This window comes from Scardinius erythrophthalmus, assembly GCF_964197995.2.
Source record: "Scardinius erythrophthalmus genome assembly, chromosome: 23".
Classification (NCBI taxonomy): domain Eukaryota; kingdom Metazoa; phylum Chordata; class Actinopteri; order Cypriniformes; family Leuciscidae; genus Scardinius; species Scardinius erythrophthalmus.
The window spans coordinates 27791009-27810326 of NC_138243.1; the positions used below are offsets into that span (position 1 = coordinate 27791009).

The 19318-nt window shown below is 36.8% G+C and overlaps 2 protein-coding genes across 5 annotated transcripts; one reads left to right on the plus strand and one right to left on the minus strand.

Annotated features, from left to right (window-relative positions):
• The first annotated feature begins 75 nt into the window (after window positions 1–75).
• On the plus strand, window positions 76–14318 carry rilpl1 (Rab interacting lysosomal protein-like 1). 4 transcript variants are annotated; one of them, XM_081354918.1, is made up of 9 exons: window positions 98–617; window positions 2067–2217; window positions 4230–4348; window positions 5352–5597; window positions 7469–7642; window positions 8695–8849; window positions 10004–10108; window positions 10984–11071; window positions 12348–13017. In XM_081354918.1, the coding sequence occupies exons 1-9, from the start codon at window positions 330–332 to the stop codon at window positions 12351–12353; spliced, it is 1332 nt and encodes a 443-aa protein (XP_081211044.1). In that variant the 5' UTR covers window positions 98–329; the 3' UTR covers window positions 12354–13017. The 4 variants fall into 4 exon arrangements, with proteins under 4 accessions (XP_081211046.1, XP_081211045.1, XP_081211044.1 ...); XM_081354920.1 differs by lacking the exon at window positions 7469–7642 and having other exon boundaries at window positions 76–617; window positions 12348–12488; XM_081354917.1 differs by lacking the exon at window positions 10984–11071 and having other exon boundaries at window positions 12348–12636.
• Window positions 14319–15317: 999 nt separating this feature from the next.
• snrnp35 (small nuclear ribonucleoprotein 35 (U11/U12)) lies at window positions 15318–17583 on the minus strand. Its single transcript, XM_081354927.1, has 2 exons — window positions 17306–17583; window positions 15318–16214 (listed from the first exon to the last, which is right to left on the minus strand). The coding sequence occupies exons 1-2, from the start codon at window positions 17399–17401 to the stop codon at window positions 15465–15467; spliced, it is 846 nt and encodes a 281-aa protein (XP_081211053.1). The 5' UTR covers window positions 17402–17583; the 3' UTR covers window positions 15318–15464.
• Between the last annotated feature and the right edge of the window lie 1735 nt (window positions 17584–19318).

Genomic DNA, 19318 nt, shown 5'->3' on the forward strand with positions numbered 1-19318 from the left:
CAACACAGTTTAACTACCACGAACAATAATACGGTAGGTCAGTGAGGCGCTTGACAGTGATTTCACATTCACAGCGGCCTCAGCTGTGCGCATGCGCAGTAGATGAAGCGCCGCTCAGGAATAAATAAGGGCAGGGAAACCGAACCGCAATGGGACAACTCTTATCTCGGTCCAATTCGGCCTAAAAATACCCCGAAATGGCTTTTATTCTTGACGAGGTGTCGTTAGCGAGGTTTTAGAGGGCTTTGGGGATCTGTTTGGCTACTGAAAGGGACTGAGAAAGTTTAGAAGGAAACGAACTTCAGGGACGTAACGTTCCAGAGACGGTCATGGAGGATTTCGGTTCGGCGCTGGAGAAGAACGTGGCGGATCTGACCGTGATGGACGTGTACGACATCGCCGCAGTGGTGGGTCAGGAGTTCGAGCGCATTATCGATCAGTACGGATGCGAGGCTCTGTCCCGCCTCATGCCCAAAGTGGTCCGGGTGCTGGAGATCCTGGAGGTTCTGGTGAGCCGGAACAGCATCAGCCCAGAGACCGAGGAGCTGCGCCTGGAGCTGGACCGACTCCGACTGGAGCGGATGGACAGACTGGAGAAGGAGAAGAAACATAAAAAGGTGCTTTTATAGGAATAAAAAGAGGAATATATATATATATCAAATTTAAGATGTATATTTTACATATACAGTTATAAATATATTAAAGAATAAATATATTTATATGTTTATATTGTTTTTAATTAATATCAATATTTTATATGTAATTAATATTACACTAATAAATATATGTAATTTAATGTATTTATTGTAAATTATTATTATTAACAATATATATATATATATATATATATATATATATGTATATATATATATGTATATATATATATATATATATATATATATATATATTAAATGTTTATATTTATATATAATTAATATAAATTTTTGATATGTAATTACAATTCATTAATCATTAATAACATTACATATATACCTACTACTTCTACTACACGTCACATCACATTATGAAGTTGTTTCAGAAGTGATGTTTCATAGGAAATATAAGTTCCTGCCCTGGACAGGAAATGATGGAACTGAACCACAGTCCATCACCGTCACGTAACATCATGTCCACTGGGACAGTGAGCACAGATCAGATTTATTTGCATGGTACTTTATGATGCTTTAAATAATACCACGTCCAGCACATAAGATTCTCACATAATATAAAAATCATTTTGTTTTTACATTAATATCTGCATATGAGCAGACATATGAATTAGGGCTGGGTGGCCTCGAGTTTGTTCGATATATCTATATATTTTTTATAAACGGACACTACTGTTTATATCTAATACAGTAGTTTGGTGCGAGCGCATCTGAAAAAAGCCCATTAATTCTGACTTAAATAGCTACATTTTGCTAAAATATTTGTTGTTGGACAATAAATGTGCCATATGTGGAATTTGAATCCTACAAATGAGTGTATTTTACGATATCAGTTACTGTAAATTGACAATTGTAATGAGGTAATCAAATAACCTAATATAATTAGTCTGTGCTATTGTTTTCATTCATTTATATTTTTAATTTAGTACATTTAAATTGTGCTCAAAAAAGAATAATTTTGTTTTTTAGATTGTAATGTTACAGTGTTTAGAACGTAATGTGAAATTAAACCTATTTTTGCACATAATATTTAGCATAGCCATATTTATTTTCATATCCTTCAATATGAACACTGTTTGTAGGACAACACTGGGCAGGATTGTGAAATAACTGTTTTTTTTATTATTTTTATTATTTTTATTTTTTTTTAAATCTAAATAGAGAAATGTAGAAAATACTATATATTGCCATTCAGTCGAGATATGATTTTTGGGTCATATCGCCCAGCCCTGAATACAGCTTTTGTCCTTCTGTGAATATGTTATTATGCTCCTCCTGCTTTGTGTGTTTTTTGCTTATTGTTGCAGACGTTACGTAACTCCAGTGAAGGTCAGTTGTTAAATATACACTCATGTATATTTTATGAGCCACTTCTGAAATGTGTGTGTGTGTGAACAGGAGCTGGAGTTGGTGGAGGATGTGTGGAGAGGAGAAGCCCAGGATCTGTTGTCCCAGATCTCCCAGCTGCAGGAGGAAAACAAAACACTGCTCAACAACCTGTCCGTCAAAGAGTATCCGATGTCGGAAGAGGACATACAGAAGCAGGAAGGTAGTCTTAAAGCTCAGTGTTCATAAAAAGAAAGCATTGTGTCAGTCTCAAACGGTGTGAAACTCCATATCCCACAATGCACTGCGCTCCACTTGATCTTCCATTTCCAGTGTGATGAAATACAACCGTATTTGACTTATTTGATAACAAAATTGTATTAAAAACACAAAATGACACTATGTAGTCAGCAAGTATTCCATTTGGAACGTTTTCCCAGCATGCCTGTACCGGATACAAAGCAAACACACGTGATCATGCCCATAGGAATTCTCACGCATTCTTTCAGCCATTTAGGAACTGACACAAACGCTGCACAAAGCGTCCCTTCTCCATGTGACAGAAGACGAGGCAGTGCGATTACTGCACGAGCGGCACAGAGACTCCACAGTGCCTCTGACACACTCACGTGCCGTCAGAACAGTCTCTCTCTCAGCCTGATCCAGTGTCAGAGTTACGCAGCTGTTTACACAAACATTCCAGCGCCGCGCTCAACACTGATGCAAAGATGCAAAGAGCTATTTGAACAGAATGCAGGAAAGTACTTGTATCATAGGCTCCTCAAAATAATATTCTGGGTCATTTACAGCTTAATGTATATGGACAGCACCTGTGATAAATATAAATGTAATAATAATTATATAATATAAAGTAATATATTAAGAGTCCAGATGCAAAAGTCTCTAAGTGCCGTCTGAAATTTTCTTCTAGAATGATCTTTTTTATCAAGCTTGTATATTTAAGTTCAGTAATTTCACTTAAATTACAATTAAAAGGTAATTTTCATTGCCATTTAAGTGAAATTACTGAACTTAAATATACGAGCTTGATAAAAATGATCATTCTAGAAGAAAATTTCAGATGGCACTTAGAGGCTTTTGCATCTGAACTCTTCATATATATATATATATATATATATATATATATATATATATATATATATATATATATATATATTGATAAGCGTCTGCTTATCAAAAATTAGTAAATGTTAATATAAATATAATGTATATTAACGTATATAATAATAATGTCCCCAATAATCCTATCATTGCATCCCTAATATTTTTTTTGGGCCGATACCAATATTTGTAACTTGCTCACTTATTTTAACTTTTGTCATCAAAGCAGACATCCAGAAAGCCACGTCTCAAACAGCGCACTAACACTGAGATGAGCTGTGTTTTCACGTCTTCTTGCGCTTGAATGGACATATTCACACAAAATGATGTCAAAAATGCCCGTCTCTGCAAGTATCCTAGTAAACACAGTCAGTTATGGCTTGAGTGAACGTAAAAGAAACAGTATCAATGGATCTGTGCATTAGCTCTTAAAGTGACAGCAGCCTAATATTCCTGCTGCTGAGAAACTGAAACTTTAATAAGGATTAATCTATGTTTCATTTATACACTGAAGACTATCAAGTGTTATTTTACATTTGATTACTTTATTTAATGTTTCTACCTGAAAGCTACTATTATTTGTCTTTTAATAGTGTTTTAAATTCATATTAGTTAGGTTAGTAGTTTTAGCTGTGGTATCGAAATTGAAATAGAGAATTGTGAATTTCAGCTGGTATCTAAGTCATTGGCCATTGGCAGGTGTGGCAAAAAGTTAGTTTTAGGCCCTATAATTAAAATTGAATTATTAGAAAATTTAAGTTGTATTTAACTCGGAATATTCATTAAAGGCCGGCAACGCATTATATTTCTAGGTCATGACAAATGTGAAGTGTGTCAGTGGTTGTGTGTCAGATGCTCTGCACGGACACAGATCTATTTTAAGAGCGGCAACATGGGCACTCAGACAAGAAGTTATTTGCTTACACTGTCCGTCAGACTTCTTGTATCTTTCCAGTGACCTGGTCCATGCAAAACAAGAACCTAACCCTGAAACTTCCTGCAACTAGTGTGCCGATCAAAAATGCCCAATATGTTATCGATTAAATATGATTATTTTATGATATGTCAGTTCTCTGTGTAGTAAATAAGGCTGTTTTTAATTTGTGATGCCAGGTATGACTGAGAGGGAGCGGCAGGTGATGAAAAAGCTGAAGGAAGTTGTAGATAAACAGCGAGACGAGATCCGCGCCAAAGACCGTGAGCTGACGCTCAAAAACGAGGACGTTGAAGCGGTAAGGAACTATGTTTCTGATCAAAACCCATTAGAGCACTGATTTAACTCAAGAAAACAAGACAGAAAGATGTCAAAGTCTTCATCAACATGTAATGACTTTCTCTGAGGGCCCTATCTATTTTATACCCGGCGCAATACAGCGCCAAGCGCGACGCAAGTTTTTTTGCTAGTTTCAGCCTGACTATATCATTTTCACGTCCTGCGCCACGTTGTTTAAATAGCAAATGCATTTGCGCCCATTTGTGCGCCCATGGGCTGCTGGTCTGAAAACGAGTGTGTGTTCTGGCACATTGTTGGAGCGTTGCTATTTTGAGGAACAGAAATAGACTGTGCCATTGACCGACTGAACCCTGGTCTAAAGTCAACGGCGCAATATTTATTTTTTGTTATTTAATGAGCGCATTAGTAATGTGCGTCTATAGGCGGGTCCACAACGTGTACTCTCTGCTTATTAAACACACAGGACGTCACGCACAGCAGCACACACACATGCCAAATATTTCAAATAAAAGGATTACAATGTAAAAGATTATTATTGTGTACATAAAGATATGGTGAATCCGGCTTGTCCTGTAGATCGTCTGCTTGTGCACTTTAACCTCGCGCACGAGCAGATCCGTTTGCGCTCTGGAGACGCGTTCGGTCTTTCCACTATCAAATTCCGTCATGTAAATAGCGAATCCGCCATGGCGCGAGTGCAACTGGCATTTAAAGGGAATGGGAGATGAGACACTGATTGGTTTAATGCATGTAAATACCAAAACACACCCATTACTCATTAAGAGAATAGGGTCAACCCTTTTAGACCATGCGCCGGGAGCGCCGACCATTTTTCCCGTCGTTAAACTAGCAAAAGTGGATTCGGACACGCCCTAAGTGAACTTGCGCCCTGCGCTTTAGACCATGCGCTTAGTAGATCGTTAAAATAGGGCCCTGAGTCTTTTTGCTGGATAAGCAATCAAAGTTTCACTCAGAGATTCATCATATTAAATTTCTTCCAGCTCCAGCAGCAGTTGAACCGGCTGATGAAGATCAACCACGACCTGAGGCATAAGATCACGGTGGTGGAGGCCCAGGGTAAATCCCTGATCCAGCAGAAGGTGGAGCTGGAGGCGTCCGGTCAGGCAAGACAGCAGGAGCTCGGGAGCCTCCGACAGGAAGTGACCCGTCTTAAGGAGCGACTGAAAGAGCAAGGCAAGACCAGCACTGAGACAGAGGAGCCTGTAGGGCCACCCTCACCTGCAAAGGTACGTGAATGGAGATGGATGTTACTTCGATCATGTTGGTTTTATACATGCATATTGTTTAGCAATTTTCTGCTAATGCTGGGGCCACACCACAAGATATCCGGGCCGATTCCTCCCCTTCCGACAATCCTAAGTGAAGTCCCGATTATCTTGATGGTTCAACAGATTGGCTTATCAGATTTTCCTGTGGTGTGAGGTGTGTTAAGAGTGACCGAACCTGCTCGGAAGAACGCCTGATCGCGAATCGTAAATATTCAACATGCTTATGATCAGAAATCCTGATGTGTGGGGGCAAACGCGCACATACTCTTTTGATTGTCAGGTGAAACGAAACGATAGCCAATCAGAAAGCAAGCTGACAGAAGAAGGAAGCATAACAACCGCAGTCAAGGCGCAGCACAGAGTGAAATGGATATGGACATCAGAGATGGAGGATTAGCTTGTCGATTTGTGGCAATGTTCTGTCAAAAGCTTTCCAAACACTATCATAGCAATTTCTTCCCGCCTATCGTCCACCATGTTTATTCTGAAGTCTCGTGAGATTTTGCGAGACACACTATAGGAGCAAAACTGTTTAAATCTTGGGGTTTTTTTGGGATTCATGTTTGTGGTCTCTCACATTTTGAAAATCTTATAAGATTTAAATATCTTCTGGTGTGGCCCCAGCATTAATGGGTTATGAAATTAAATTTTCCATTGCGTCAGTGTTCAACTGCAGCATTCAGTCATTTCTATTTCTATTTAAAGGAAGTAAGTGTGATATAAAGCTTTGGAATGTTGACATGGTGACCATAATGAGTCAGAATGAAACGTCAGTGAGTCACAGTCACAGAGGAATCTAGGATGAGGAGATAAATCAGTAGACAGTATATTTGAGATGCAACTATTTATTAATTAGGACTGCCAGAGTTGAATTGTGAACTTTTGGGATTCATTGAATATGTTTAATTTGATGCAGTTCGCACATATGCTTGCGTTTAAACAGATTGTTATTCAGCAAATGATGAAAAAGTGATTGCATGGTGCGTTTGTTTAGAAATTAAATGTAGTTGAGATTTTTGAACAGAACTAAGTAAAGTCATTTGCATTGCAAGTTCGTTCAAAAGTTTGGGGTCGTGAGATTTTTAAGTCTCTTATGCTCACAAAGGACTTGCTGCTCAAAAAAGAAACATTTTATTATTATTATTATTACATATTTTTTCAGGATTCTTTGATGAATAGAAAGTTCAAAAGAACAGAAATCGAAAAAGAAATCGAAATCTTTTGTAACATTTTGATACATCCTTGCAGAATAAAAGTGTTAATTTCTTAATAAAAATCTTAATGACCCCAAACTTTTGAACCGCAGTGTTTAAGGTGCAAATATATATATTATCAATGACTGCCAGTGTTCATTTGTAAACCTCAGAGATGTTTAAAAGTTACATTTAAGGCAGTTCACAGATTTACTTCATTTGACAATGGCTTGTATCAGTAAATAATGGCGAGAGACCAATTGCATGATACATTTGCTTAGAAATCAAATCAGAGGAGATTTAACAGAACACAGACGTTATTTGCACAATTTTTAATGAATTTAATTATTATCATAGCTTAAAATTTGAGATGAATCACAATAATAATAGCAAAAATTCATGAGATTAATTGCTATTGTTTTAATCTTTTTGTACCCGTAATATACATGATATATGAAAGACTGCATTTTTTTGTTTTGTTTTGGCAAAGAAAACTGGAAAGAAGAAATGAAACTGCTAGATTGTATTTTTATAACTCTGATTTTGTGCCAGTTTGTTCAGTTGTTTATTTGAACTATTCACCCAAACAAACACTCCAGATAAAATGTTGGTTGCAATTTGCACTTGTAACCACAGTCGACTAAAGCGGCCCCTTCCTGGGGTCAGGATTTAGCTTCTGAGCTGCTCGCCGGGGGCCTGGAGATCGAAGAGGGTCCCCTCCGCCTCACCCCCCACACAGGGGCCCCGGGAGCCCTGACAGATGACAGTGAGGAGGAGGAGAAGGATGATGAAGAGGCTTTGTTTTTATGGGTAACCCTGCAGCGGCAGCTCTAAGGATAGCATGGAGTGTAAACTAACACCTGACCCATATCTGCGACTGTTAGCACGAGTGTGTGCAGCTGGTTCTGCTTTAGTCCTTCACACAGATACAGAGTATCAGCTGGCGAATGCCTGACTGTAAATGCAGTCTGCATGTGTGCAAGTGTTTGTACTGAAAGCAAACCATGTGACTGAATTAAATATTAACTCATTGATGATCATGAGATCACAGTAGATCATGACAGAGAGCTTGCGGTCTACTGTAAAATAAAAAAAGGCACCAATCATGTACTGTAGTTCATTTACATTTACAATCAGAGTCAACTGTCACAAACTTGGCCGTGTGATATGAAAGCAAAGGGGATGTTGTGTGAAAGACCCCTTTTTTTTATCTTGCTGACATATTTCCCATTGAAACAGGAAGTACTCAACAGCTACTCATCATTGTATCTATTTCAAATGTTATTTTATTTAATATGTGAATTTTCAGCATCATTACTCCAGTCTTCGGTGTCACATGATCCTTCAGAAATCATTCTAATGTGATGATTTGCTGCTCAAGAAACATTTACTATTATTATCAATGTTGAAAACAGTTGTGCTGCTTCATATTTCTGTGGAAACCGTGATGCATATTTTTCAGGATTCTTTGATTAATAGAAAGATCAAAAGAACGGCATTTATTCAAAATAATGTCAAAATGTCTTTGCTGAATCAAAGTTTTCTTTAAAAAAGTCTCACTGACCCCAAACCTTCGAGGTTTATATGTAGTGCAGTAGTGCATATGTAAAGGTTTATTAACTTTTAGGAAAAATCAGTTGTCAGATATGAACTAAAAGCCAGCAAACTCTAATTTAAATTATATTTTGTCTTTAGAAACAACTGAATGTGTCTAGTGGTGTGTTTTTTGTTGTTGTGCATTAACAGCAGTGACACCAGGTGATAGTTGTGTCTTTTTGAGGATGCTCTTATGTTTGTGTCTCCTCAGTTGTTCTGTGTGAAGACTAGTGTATGTGACTGTAAGTGTTCCTCTCATCCACCAGGAGGCGCTGTGTGATGATGACATGTCCACTCTAGATCCGAAAGACCCGAACCGCCCGCGATTCACCCTGCAAGAGCTGCGGGACGTCCTGCATGAGCGCAATGAGCTGAAAGCTAAAGTCTTCATGTTGCAGGAGGAAATCGCCTATTACAGAAGGTTAGACATCTTAAGCTTTACAATTAAGTCAGTCATATTTTTTTGAGAAATTTCATACATGTATTTCATATGTTCATGAAATGTTCTTAATTATAACTTATTATTACAAATAATATATATTATATAGTTTTTGATCGTGTATATTAATTATATGACTACATGAGTATATATACACACTACCGTTCAAAAGTTTGGGGTCAGTAAGATTTTTAATGTTTTTAAAAGAAGTCTTTTCTGCTCTCCAAGGCTGCATTTATTTGATTAAAAATACAAACAAAAACAGTCATATTGTGAAATATTATTACAATTTAAAACAGCTGTTTTCTATGTGAATATACAGTAAAGTGTAATTTATTCCTGTGATCAGAGCTGAATGTTTAGCATCATTACTCCAGTCTTCAGTGTCACATGATCCTTCAGAAATCACTCTAATATGATGATTTACTGCTCAAGAAACATTTATGATAATTATCAGTGTTGAAAACAGTTATGTACAATTTTTTTTCAAAATTCTTTGATGAATAGAAAGTAAAAGAAAAAAACACAGCTTTTATCTGAAATCTAAAGCTTTTGTAACATTAAACACGACCGTTCAAAAGTTTGGGGTCAGTAAAAATATACATTTTATTTTGGGGGAAATAAATAAAATAAATCAATACTTTTATTCATCAAGGATGAGGTAAACTGATCAAAAGTTACAGTAAAGACATTTATAATGTTAGAAAATATTCTATTTTAAATAAATGCTGTTCTTTTGAACTTTCTATTCATAAAAGAATTTTGAAAAAAATTGTACACAACTGTTTTCAACATTGGAAATAATAATGAATGTTTCTTGAGCAGTAAATCATCATATTAGAGTGATTTCTGAAGGATCATGTGACACTGAAGACTGGAGTAATGATGCTGAAAATTCAGCTTTGATCACAGGAATAAATTACTGTTTAAAATATATTAAATAGAAAACAGTCATTTTAAATTGTCATAATATTTCACAATATTACTGTTTTTTTATTATTTTTTATCAAATAAATGCAGCCTTGGTGAGCAGAAGAGACTTCTTTTAAAAACATATAAAATCTTACTGACCCCAGACTTTTGAACGGTAGTGTATATATATAAATGTATGACTTATTTTTTAATCACATTTCCAGTGAAGAGCAGGAGGAGGAAACAGGGCCGCCGCTGCCAGATCTCTCTCCTACCCTTCGGCCAAGCTCTCGCTCCAGCTTCCAGCCCGAGTCGGGGATAAAGCGACTGTGCGTACCGCTAAAAGAGCCAAACTTCTACACACACTTGCACATTCATATAGTACAAACATAATTAATCCTCTAAATCAGCACCATTTTGATCTTGTGTTGAGAGCGCACATATGATGCACACAAATGTTGCTTAGGTTCAGCAGAGCTAACTGTTGTTTAGGCTGAACTATGTGCGTCGCGAGTAATGATTTAGAAATGTTCATGCGTTTCTCAAGTCATGTCATATTTATTTATAAAGCACTTTTCACACATTACACATTATTTCAAAGCAGCTTTACAGAAATCATGGTTAATGTTTACAATATCGTAATATCTTCTGCTTTTAACAGATTAGAGCTGGGTGGTAATATAGTTTTGTGACGATACAAGCTGATATATGCTATATAGTACCGTATATATCACCATATTCTGTATGTATGCAGATAAAGTTGGACATTCTTATATATAGGAAGAGCTGGGTGATAGTATAGTTACATTTAGCAAGGAAAAGCAGTTGAGATTTGCTATATAGTATAAATATAGCTTTATGTGAGCGTACTGCATGTATGTGAATAAAGCTGAATATAATATATATCCAACTTTACATATCTGTGCAATAGTACAAAGCAGCTTGAAAGTATGCATTTGATCAGTTCATGCATTTTTGGGGAATTAAACCCATGACATGAACACTATGAACCATGAAAAAGCAGTTCCACATTCACTTAACTGCAGAGTTTTATGACATGATATGACACATCTTAAGGCATGACCATCATTAATGCTGCCATATCATGCATCTGACAGACTCTTTTAGAAACGGGAGACTACGGGTGGTTCTGGGTGTGTCTTCTCTTTGCTCAACTCTCCATATCTGTGCCTCTTTGTAACAGGATCTTCACAGCCATTATGCCGATGGTGGCGGCTGGGTTGATTGCAGATGACCCCACTTTACAGCCAATCAGACGACTTATTTCCCTTGTACGACCTTTTGGTGGTTCACCTTTGTGTTCTCTGCTGTTTTAACACCCTTATCCTCCCTGCATGTGATGGAGCTGCATGGCCCCCTCATCTCACCCCCTCATTAGAGCCACTGATCGTAAAGAGCACATTCTGATTGGCTGATTGTGGGGCTATCTGTGCGACCAATCAGAAGGAGGATCGTTAGAATCAGCCAGTCAGAATCAAACTCCCGCTCACTCCTCTAACACTCGTGCTGCGCTGTAACCAATTATATAACATTGTGTCAACTAAAAGTGTGCTTTGTAGATGCGTAGGAAGATTGAGCGCTTGATTGTCACTGCCTGTATGAGCTGAAATGTCAAGCAACAGTACGAACACACAGCAAACTAAATATTTAGCATTTATGAGATGCTTTCTGGCTTTTTGTAACTTGGTTTATATCTGGGAAGACATTAGTAATGCTGTAGGGATGCGGTTATGGTAGTGTGAAACATGTCTAGCAAGATATTATATTTGTGAAAATGGGGGGGAGGGGTATATATATATATATAGAGAGAGAGAGAGAGAATTTATAGTTTTTTTTACATTCCTGCATTAGAATAATAATGATGCCAAAAGATCATATTTTGTGCCAAAATCAAATTATATAACAAATTATAGACAATTATATACACATATATTTTGTATATTTATATTTAAACTTTCTACATTTTGTGTATTCTAAAATAACATTGCAAAAAAAGATATATATATTGTCAGAAAATTGACAGGTTATATTTATAATATTTGTCAAAATGATGAAAACCAATACATTTTATATATATATATATATATATATATATATATATATACATTTTACACTATAGTACAGTGTTGAATTTAATTATTATTAATTTAATATAATAATAATTTCATTTTATTAATGCTGATTTTTATTCATGATGCTTTTATTTCAGAAAAGCATAATCTAGACCTTTTTTGCATTACGGTAATGAGAATCTAGCAAATTATCATAAAAATAATGGGGAAAAAAATCTTCTTTCTTACTTTTTTTTTTAATTCTGGTGTGAAATATGATATTACTTTGTGCAATATAACCATAAATTAGCTGTGCATTATCATCAATACAAAATTACACTTGAACAGTTCTTGAGTTTCACAATAACATATAATAAATAGCCCAACAACACCCAAATGTATATGAATCAATCTAGTTTTTTAATCATAGTTTATGGACACAATCTTGCATGGCATTGAAAACAAATGACGCTGATGTCCCGTCTTGCGTTCACAGGTTTAGCTTCTTTTCCCGGGACAAAACCCGAGGTTCGCAGAGGAGGATGCCGCAGATGGGAGACGGCTTGGGCTCGTGGGCAGTGAAAGAGGACGTGTACACAGAACAGGCCCAGGAGGCATTGCAACACATGTAACCAACACACCGCTCCACTAACCGCTAACCTGCACCATGTGACCGTACGCCACGTTTACGCTCCCTTTCATGGTCAACTTTCACAGCACAACGTCTGCAAGCAGATGAGCTCACAAAGGGAACACGGGGGACGGGGCTGTTTAGAGTTACTGATAGATTGTGGCCCTTACCTTCATCCAAAAATACCGTTAGGGGGTTTTATGTGCCTATTTTGTTAGATAGTTAGACATTTTATTGCTATTGCAAATGATGAGTTACTGTAAGCGGAAGGATAGTAGATTTCAGACAGTTTTCTGATGATGTTTAAAACGAAGATGCCTTAAGTAGATAAGATACATATGTATTTTTAATTCAAATTGAATTATGAACGAGACACAATGGCAAGTAACCATGAATATGCATGTGGCTGAAGAAAAACATTATTATTATTTTTTTTTTTTTTAGATTTTAAGGCGCTATGCCCAAGCCGGAGATCGTCTGTAAAAGATGGTGGTATTATGTGATGAATCATATTTAAAACTTTTTTTTGAAATTGCACAGTAGCCTGATTCGTTTGGCACTCTGAAATGTTGAGAATTTAAAGGAATATCTGACGTTCAAAACTCCATGGCATGCTGGAAAATAATATCACGGAAAATAATTTTGACTCGTCCTTCAGTTTGTAACAGATGTTATATTTACAGTAATGCACTTAAAAATGGAAGTCTATGGGGCAAAACTTTTTAAAAAAATTTTAATGTAAAATCAGGTTTTTTTGCGGTAAAGTGAATTACGTTTTGTGGGAAGAAGTCACTTTTTCTGCTCTCCAAGGCTGCATTTACTTAATCAAACATACAGTAAACTAAAGCAGTAATATTGTGAAATATTATTTCAGTTTAAAATAACTATTTTCTATTTTTTATATATTTTAAAAATGTAATTCATTCCTGTGATCAAAGCTGAATTTTCAGCATCATTACTCCAGTCTTCAGTGTCACATGATCCTTCAGAAATCATTCTAATATGCTGATTTGCTGCTAAAGAAACATTCATTATTATCAATGTTGAAAATTTACATTTTCTTCAGGATTCTTTGATGAACAGAAAGTTCAAAAGAACAGCATTTATAATATTAAAAATGCTTTTACTGTCACTTTTGATTAATTTAATGCGTCCTTACTGAATAAAAATATTAATTAAAATAAATAAATCTTAGTGACCCCAAACTTTCGAACTGTAGTAGTAGTGTACGACGTCATATGGTCATGACAGTGGTTTTAATCACACACTGTGTATTTTACTATTTATCCCATTGCAATGCACCTTATACTTCTATTATACATTATTATCATCATTTTGTGTTTGTTTTACGAACTGAGTGGCAAATCAAACTTATTTTCTGTGGTAATTGACAGCATGTCATTGGTTCTGTATTTAAGAACCTGGATAATGTCTTTGTTTAAACCCTAGAATCATGAAACGATGCGTCATTAAATGTTTCTGCAGCACATTAAAGCAGAACAATATTAATAATCCATAGTTTACTACTGGCTGAAAGTATCTATCACGTGGACAAATGTCATTCACCAGCGGTTTTGCATTGCTTAAGTGGTGCTTTCACTGTGTTTAGAGAAAGCATGGACATGCGTGACTATGGTAAAGTGTGGAAGCTTTGTGATTTATAAATTCATGCCTGTGGGCCTTAATTCAGTTGTAGAAGAGCTAGCGCGCCACTCGACGTGATGGCAAACTCCAGAACTGAGAGTGATATCCAGCAACAAGAACTGGATCAAATGTATCATTATGAAGGATTATGCATAACTCATCTCATTGTGTATTAAACTATTTTATACCATGTATTGTCAGAACTTGCTGCTCTTCATTTCAAACATCTTGATAGTCATTGAAACTTTATTTGTATGACAAACGCGTTGTTCTATGGCACAAATTCAATTATTAAAATTAAAATTTAAAGGGATACTTCACCCAAAATTGAACATTTTGTCATTATTTACTCCGCTTAAAGGGATAGTTCGCTTTGAAATTAAATTTTGGTATGTTTTAGCTTACCTCAAGGGCATCCAAGATGTAGGTGTCTTTTTTTCCGCAGTAGTTTCAATTTTGATATTTTTAGGTCAAACCGTTCTTGTCTGCCAGTCTTATAATGCAGGTCTATGGTCACTGTCTCAAAGAGCATGCACAGAGTCCAAATTAAACAATTCCCCATCGTCCAAATTAAACAATTCCCCATCGTAAGTACACATTGATGGCCTAAGACACGAAACGATCGGTTTGTGTGAGAAAACGAACAGTATTTATATCGTTTATACCTCTTGTACACAGCCACGTCCAAGTGATCTGACGGCGCGTGCGTGCAGACTAGTGCATAGATATATATACACTAGATGTCGCCTTAAAGACATTCGTTTCAATGAACTGCCGTAGCCAAGGCGACATCTAGTGTATATATATCTATGCACTCGTCTGCGCACACGTCACACACCAGGAAGCGCCCGCGCCCTCAGATCACTTGGACGTGTGCTGTGTTATAAGAGGTAAAAACGATATAAATACTGTTCGTTTTCTCACACAAACCGCTCGTTTCGTGTCTTAGGCCATCAGTGTGTACTAACGATAGGGAATTGTTTAATTTGGACGATGGGGAATTGTTTAATTTGGACTCTGTGCATGCTCTTTGAGACAGTGACTATAGACCTGCATTATATGACTGACAGACAAGAACGGTTTGACCTAAAAATATCAAAATTGAAACCACTGCGGAAAAAAAGACACCTACATCTTGGATGCCCTTGAGGTAAGCTAAAACATACCAAAATTTAATTTCAAAGTGAACTATCCCTTTAATGCCAGTCCATTCTGTATGAGTAAATAATGGCAGCAGTTTCATGTTCAAATTAACTTTTATTTCAAACTAAATTCACAAAATACAAAAAACGAAAGAAAAGAAAGTCTTGAATGCATGCAAAAGTTTATTCTCGGTCTCTAAGAGTCTCTGTGTCGTCTGTCTTCCTGTCTGTTGGAGTCTTTCTCTCGGCTTCCGTCTCGGTGGTGTTTAGAGTCTCTTTTCTCTTTGTAGTAACCTCTATCATTCTCTCTATCCCAGTCGTTTTTCCTCTCCCTCCATCGTCCGTGTTCCCTATCTTGTTCTTGGTCTCTTTGCCTTTCCTCCCTCCCGCTTGACGCATCCCATCTATCCGCTGGTCGGTTCTGGGGCATCATGGATGCCAGATTGATGGGCTTCCGGAAAGGTCTATCCCTGCCTCCAAACCTCAGCTGACCGGATTCCTTCTTGCCACCTTGGCCTCCTCCGAGCCGGCGAGGAATCCATCCCTGGAGCGTCCGCTCTTGCTCGAAGTCCACAAAGAGCTCGTACTGGTCCACGACCAGCTTGTTGGCGTCTCTCCAGGCTCTCTTCAGCGAGCGCTCCTCCTTGTACTCGACGAAACCGTAGCGCTTGGAGAAACCCGTCACAATGTCCCGGACCAGACGCACCCTGCGGACGTCTCCAAATTTGGAGAAGACTTCCAGGAGCTTGTCCTCAGACGTCTGCGGGTTCAGGCGTGCCACGAACAGCGTCAGGTGAGGGTCACCGGTCACACCCTTGTTAGGCTGGTAGCGGGCCAGCATGCCCCTCCACACGGCTCTGTCATGCGGTTCCACATCTGTGCCATCGATACTGCCCGCTCTGAGGGGGTCGTAAACCTTCGCCACAGGGCTCCACTCGCTCATCATCTAATGGTAGAGTTTATGCCATAATTAATGCAAAATCCAGTTCTCTCAAATAAATGAAGAATTCTCTCATTATTTTTTAACCCTATGTGAAACTTAAATTGTTAACGTTCTTCGCAGACTTGTAATATAGCGCACGAGTCGTATGCACTAATTTTATAGTGCTTTGTAGAGCTTGACAGCCTTTGATAACTAGGAAATGGAAGTAACAGCATACTGGTATTGGAACGACATGAGGGTGAGTAAATAATGGCAGCAGTTTCATGTTAAAATAAACTTTTACTTCAAACTAAATTCACATTAGTAAAAAAAAAAAAAAAAACTAAAAAGAAAGTCTTGAATGCATGCAAAGTTTCATGCTTCTATTTTATTTGATTGTCTTAAGTATTTGGTTTCGGGCTGACATGAACAGAGCTTGATGCAGTGTTATTTTAGTAGTATTTATATACTATTATAGTTATTATAGTTAGTATATATATATATATATATACTAACTATAATATATATATTATATATATAATAACTAAATATATATATTATTAATTAGCACTTTTGTTATCTTTTTGGCACTTGTATTCCCTTTTTTTTATATTACTATTTAGGTTTATTTTTTTTCATTTCTGTTTTAGTTCTCATTTACTTAGTTCATTTTACTGCTTCAATTTGCCAAAGCTTTATTTTAATTATCAAAAATGTATTAATAGTTTTAGATAATAATAACCCAGGATGATTAGAGAATGATCATTGGAAACAAGGACATCTGATCGTTTGTAGCAGCCAAGTTAGTAAACGGCCTCTCTCCACGCCTTTAAATGTTGTCTACTTAGGCGATTCACTGGGTTTTAAGATGCTGCAGTGCTTTTATACTCGTTAACAAACCAGACGATATTATCCAGAGTCATTTTAATTTAAACCGAATCCGAGCACACACGAAGATGTGCTGTACTTTTTTTAATTTTAGTTTAATTCAGTCATATCTCTTTGAATTCACTTACACCGCATATACTATCGATATAAATATATTTTTTTAGAATTCTGAATAATGTCATACATACATTTTAGACAGTACAATAAAATAAATCATCAAAACAAACCTTGTGGGTCCGCCGTCTAAACTCTCCGTGTGGAAACTCCGGCTGTGCTGTTCGACGGGCCGTGTTCGTGTCGTTGTCGCTGACGTCACCGGGCATCGTCTTAAAGGGATAGTTCACCAATTTTTTTTTTTTTTTAATGTTGTCATTTACTCACTTTTATGTTATTCCAACCCCCGTATGTGTTTCTTTGTTCTATTGAACACAAAAGAAGATATTATGAAAAATGTGGTTAACCAAACATTTTCTGGTCCCCACTGATTCCATGATATTTTCTCTATACTATGGAAGTCAATGGGACTCATAAATTTTGGGGCATCTCGCCCGGGGGGCGGGGTTACGTCCTGCGTCACATCTCTAATGCGGGTTCTCGTCGACCAGGGTCAGCGCGCACACAGGCAGGCACAGAACTAGCTAGCGAACCTAGGTCTTAAATCTAATAAGTTATGTTTTTTACAACACGTTTTTGATGGAAAAGTGATGTTTAATTTCCATAGTCTTTGTTTTGAACGAAAGCGAAATCAGGAATCGCGGTCTTTCAGTTTGTTTATCGTTGCCTAGCTACCAAGGGTTGTACAAGATGTTTTTTTTTTTAATTGCATTACAATATAAATCAATACAATGGAAATAACACAAAACAATGAACATGAACATGTGGGGATACAGAGAAAATGAAAGTAAATAATAACAGTAAATAAAATACAATTACAATTTACATAAAACTTGTTCTATAATACAGGATGTTTTCAAAGCTTTTTTATTGGAGGGGATTTTTTGAAGTGAAGACAATAATAACTAAATCATAAGCAAAAATTTTGCAACTAGGTTTGAATTTAAGGTATCTTGCTTTGTGGATGTGGTATTTTCCCATCATACAGAAAAAGTTTAATATATCATCTAGCTTTTTATTTTCAGAGACATCAGAGTGAAAAATAACCTTACTGACAGAAATATTACATAACTGATAAAATGCAAGAAATATGGAAGCTGAAATTTGAAGCCAAAATTGTTTAGTATAAGAACATAAGTAAAATAAGTGTAAAATAGATTCTTCCTCCTCTTGGCAAAAAGAGCATAGTGGGGAAATATTACTGTAAAATTTACTTAGATATTTATTACAAGGGTAATAACGGTGAATATTTTTAAAATGGATTTCTTCTATTTTATTATGAAACAAAAATTTGTTTGGCACTGTCCATACCTTATGAAAAGTGTTATTTGGGAAAAGCGCTAACCATTTCGGTTGTACAAGATGTGCTGTAGCCTTAATTACAATGGCCAAGTCGCGTTTCATATTAACAGATGAATAGGCTTCGCTCAGTTTATTAAATACATCCAACCTGAAATGTCTCTTACAAACTATGATGGGACAATGAATCAATACACTGACATGGCAATGCTAGACAGATAGTCTACTTTGTTTGCACAGTCCTACCGTGATTTTCAGGTTGGATGTATTTAATAAACTGAGCGAAGCCTATTCATCTGTTAATATGAAACGCGACTTGGCCATTGTAAATAATTAAGGCTACAGCACATCAAAGAGTATAGAAGTAACAAGAGGCGAAACTCCGTTGCAGTTTTGACAACAGCCACTAGGTGGCGCTTCGGCAGCGCGGCCGCCATTTTGGACTGAACCAACGGCTTTACCGTTAGCACAACTACTGTACAGCATTAACATTATGTCTGGAAATAATTGGAAACAAAGAAAACAGTGTTCTGCCATCAACTGCAACAACTACCAGTGTACAACCAATCAACTAGCATTTCATAGATTCACCAAAGATCCAGAGAGGTAAAGTAGAAAAGGTTTTATTAACTTTAAAGTGAGCTAACGTCAACAGGTGCTGTAACGTTAATGTAAGCTACCCCATAACCGCATAAGCTGCTAACAGTTTGCTAATGTTATGTATTTGGTCGAAATTGTCAAGACTCGAAATGGGCTTTTTAAATCGCATACTTTCAGACTGAGATATATGAACACCTAACCTGGCAAATGACCGCTTTATTAATTCA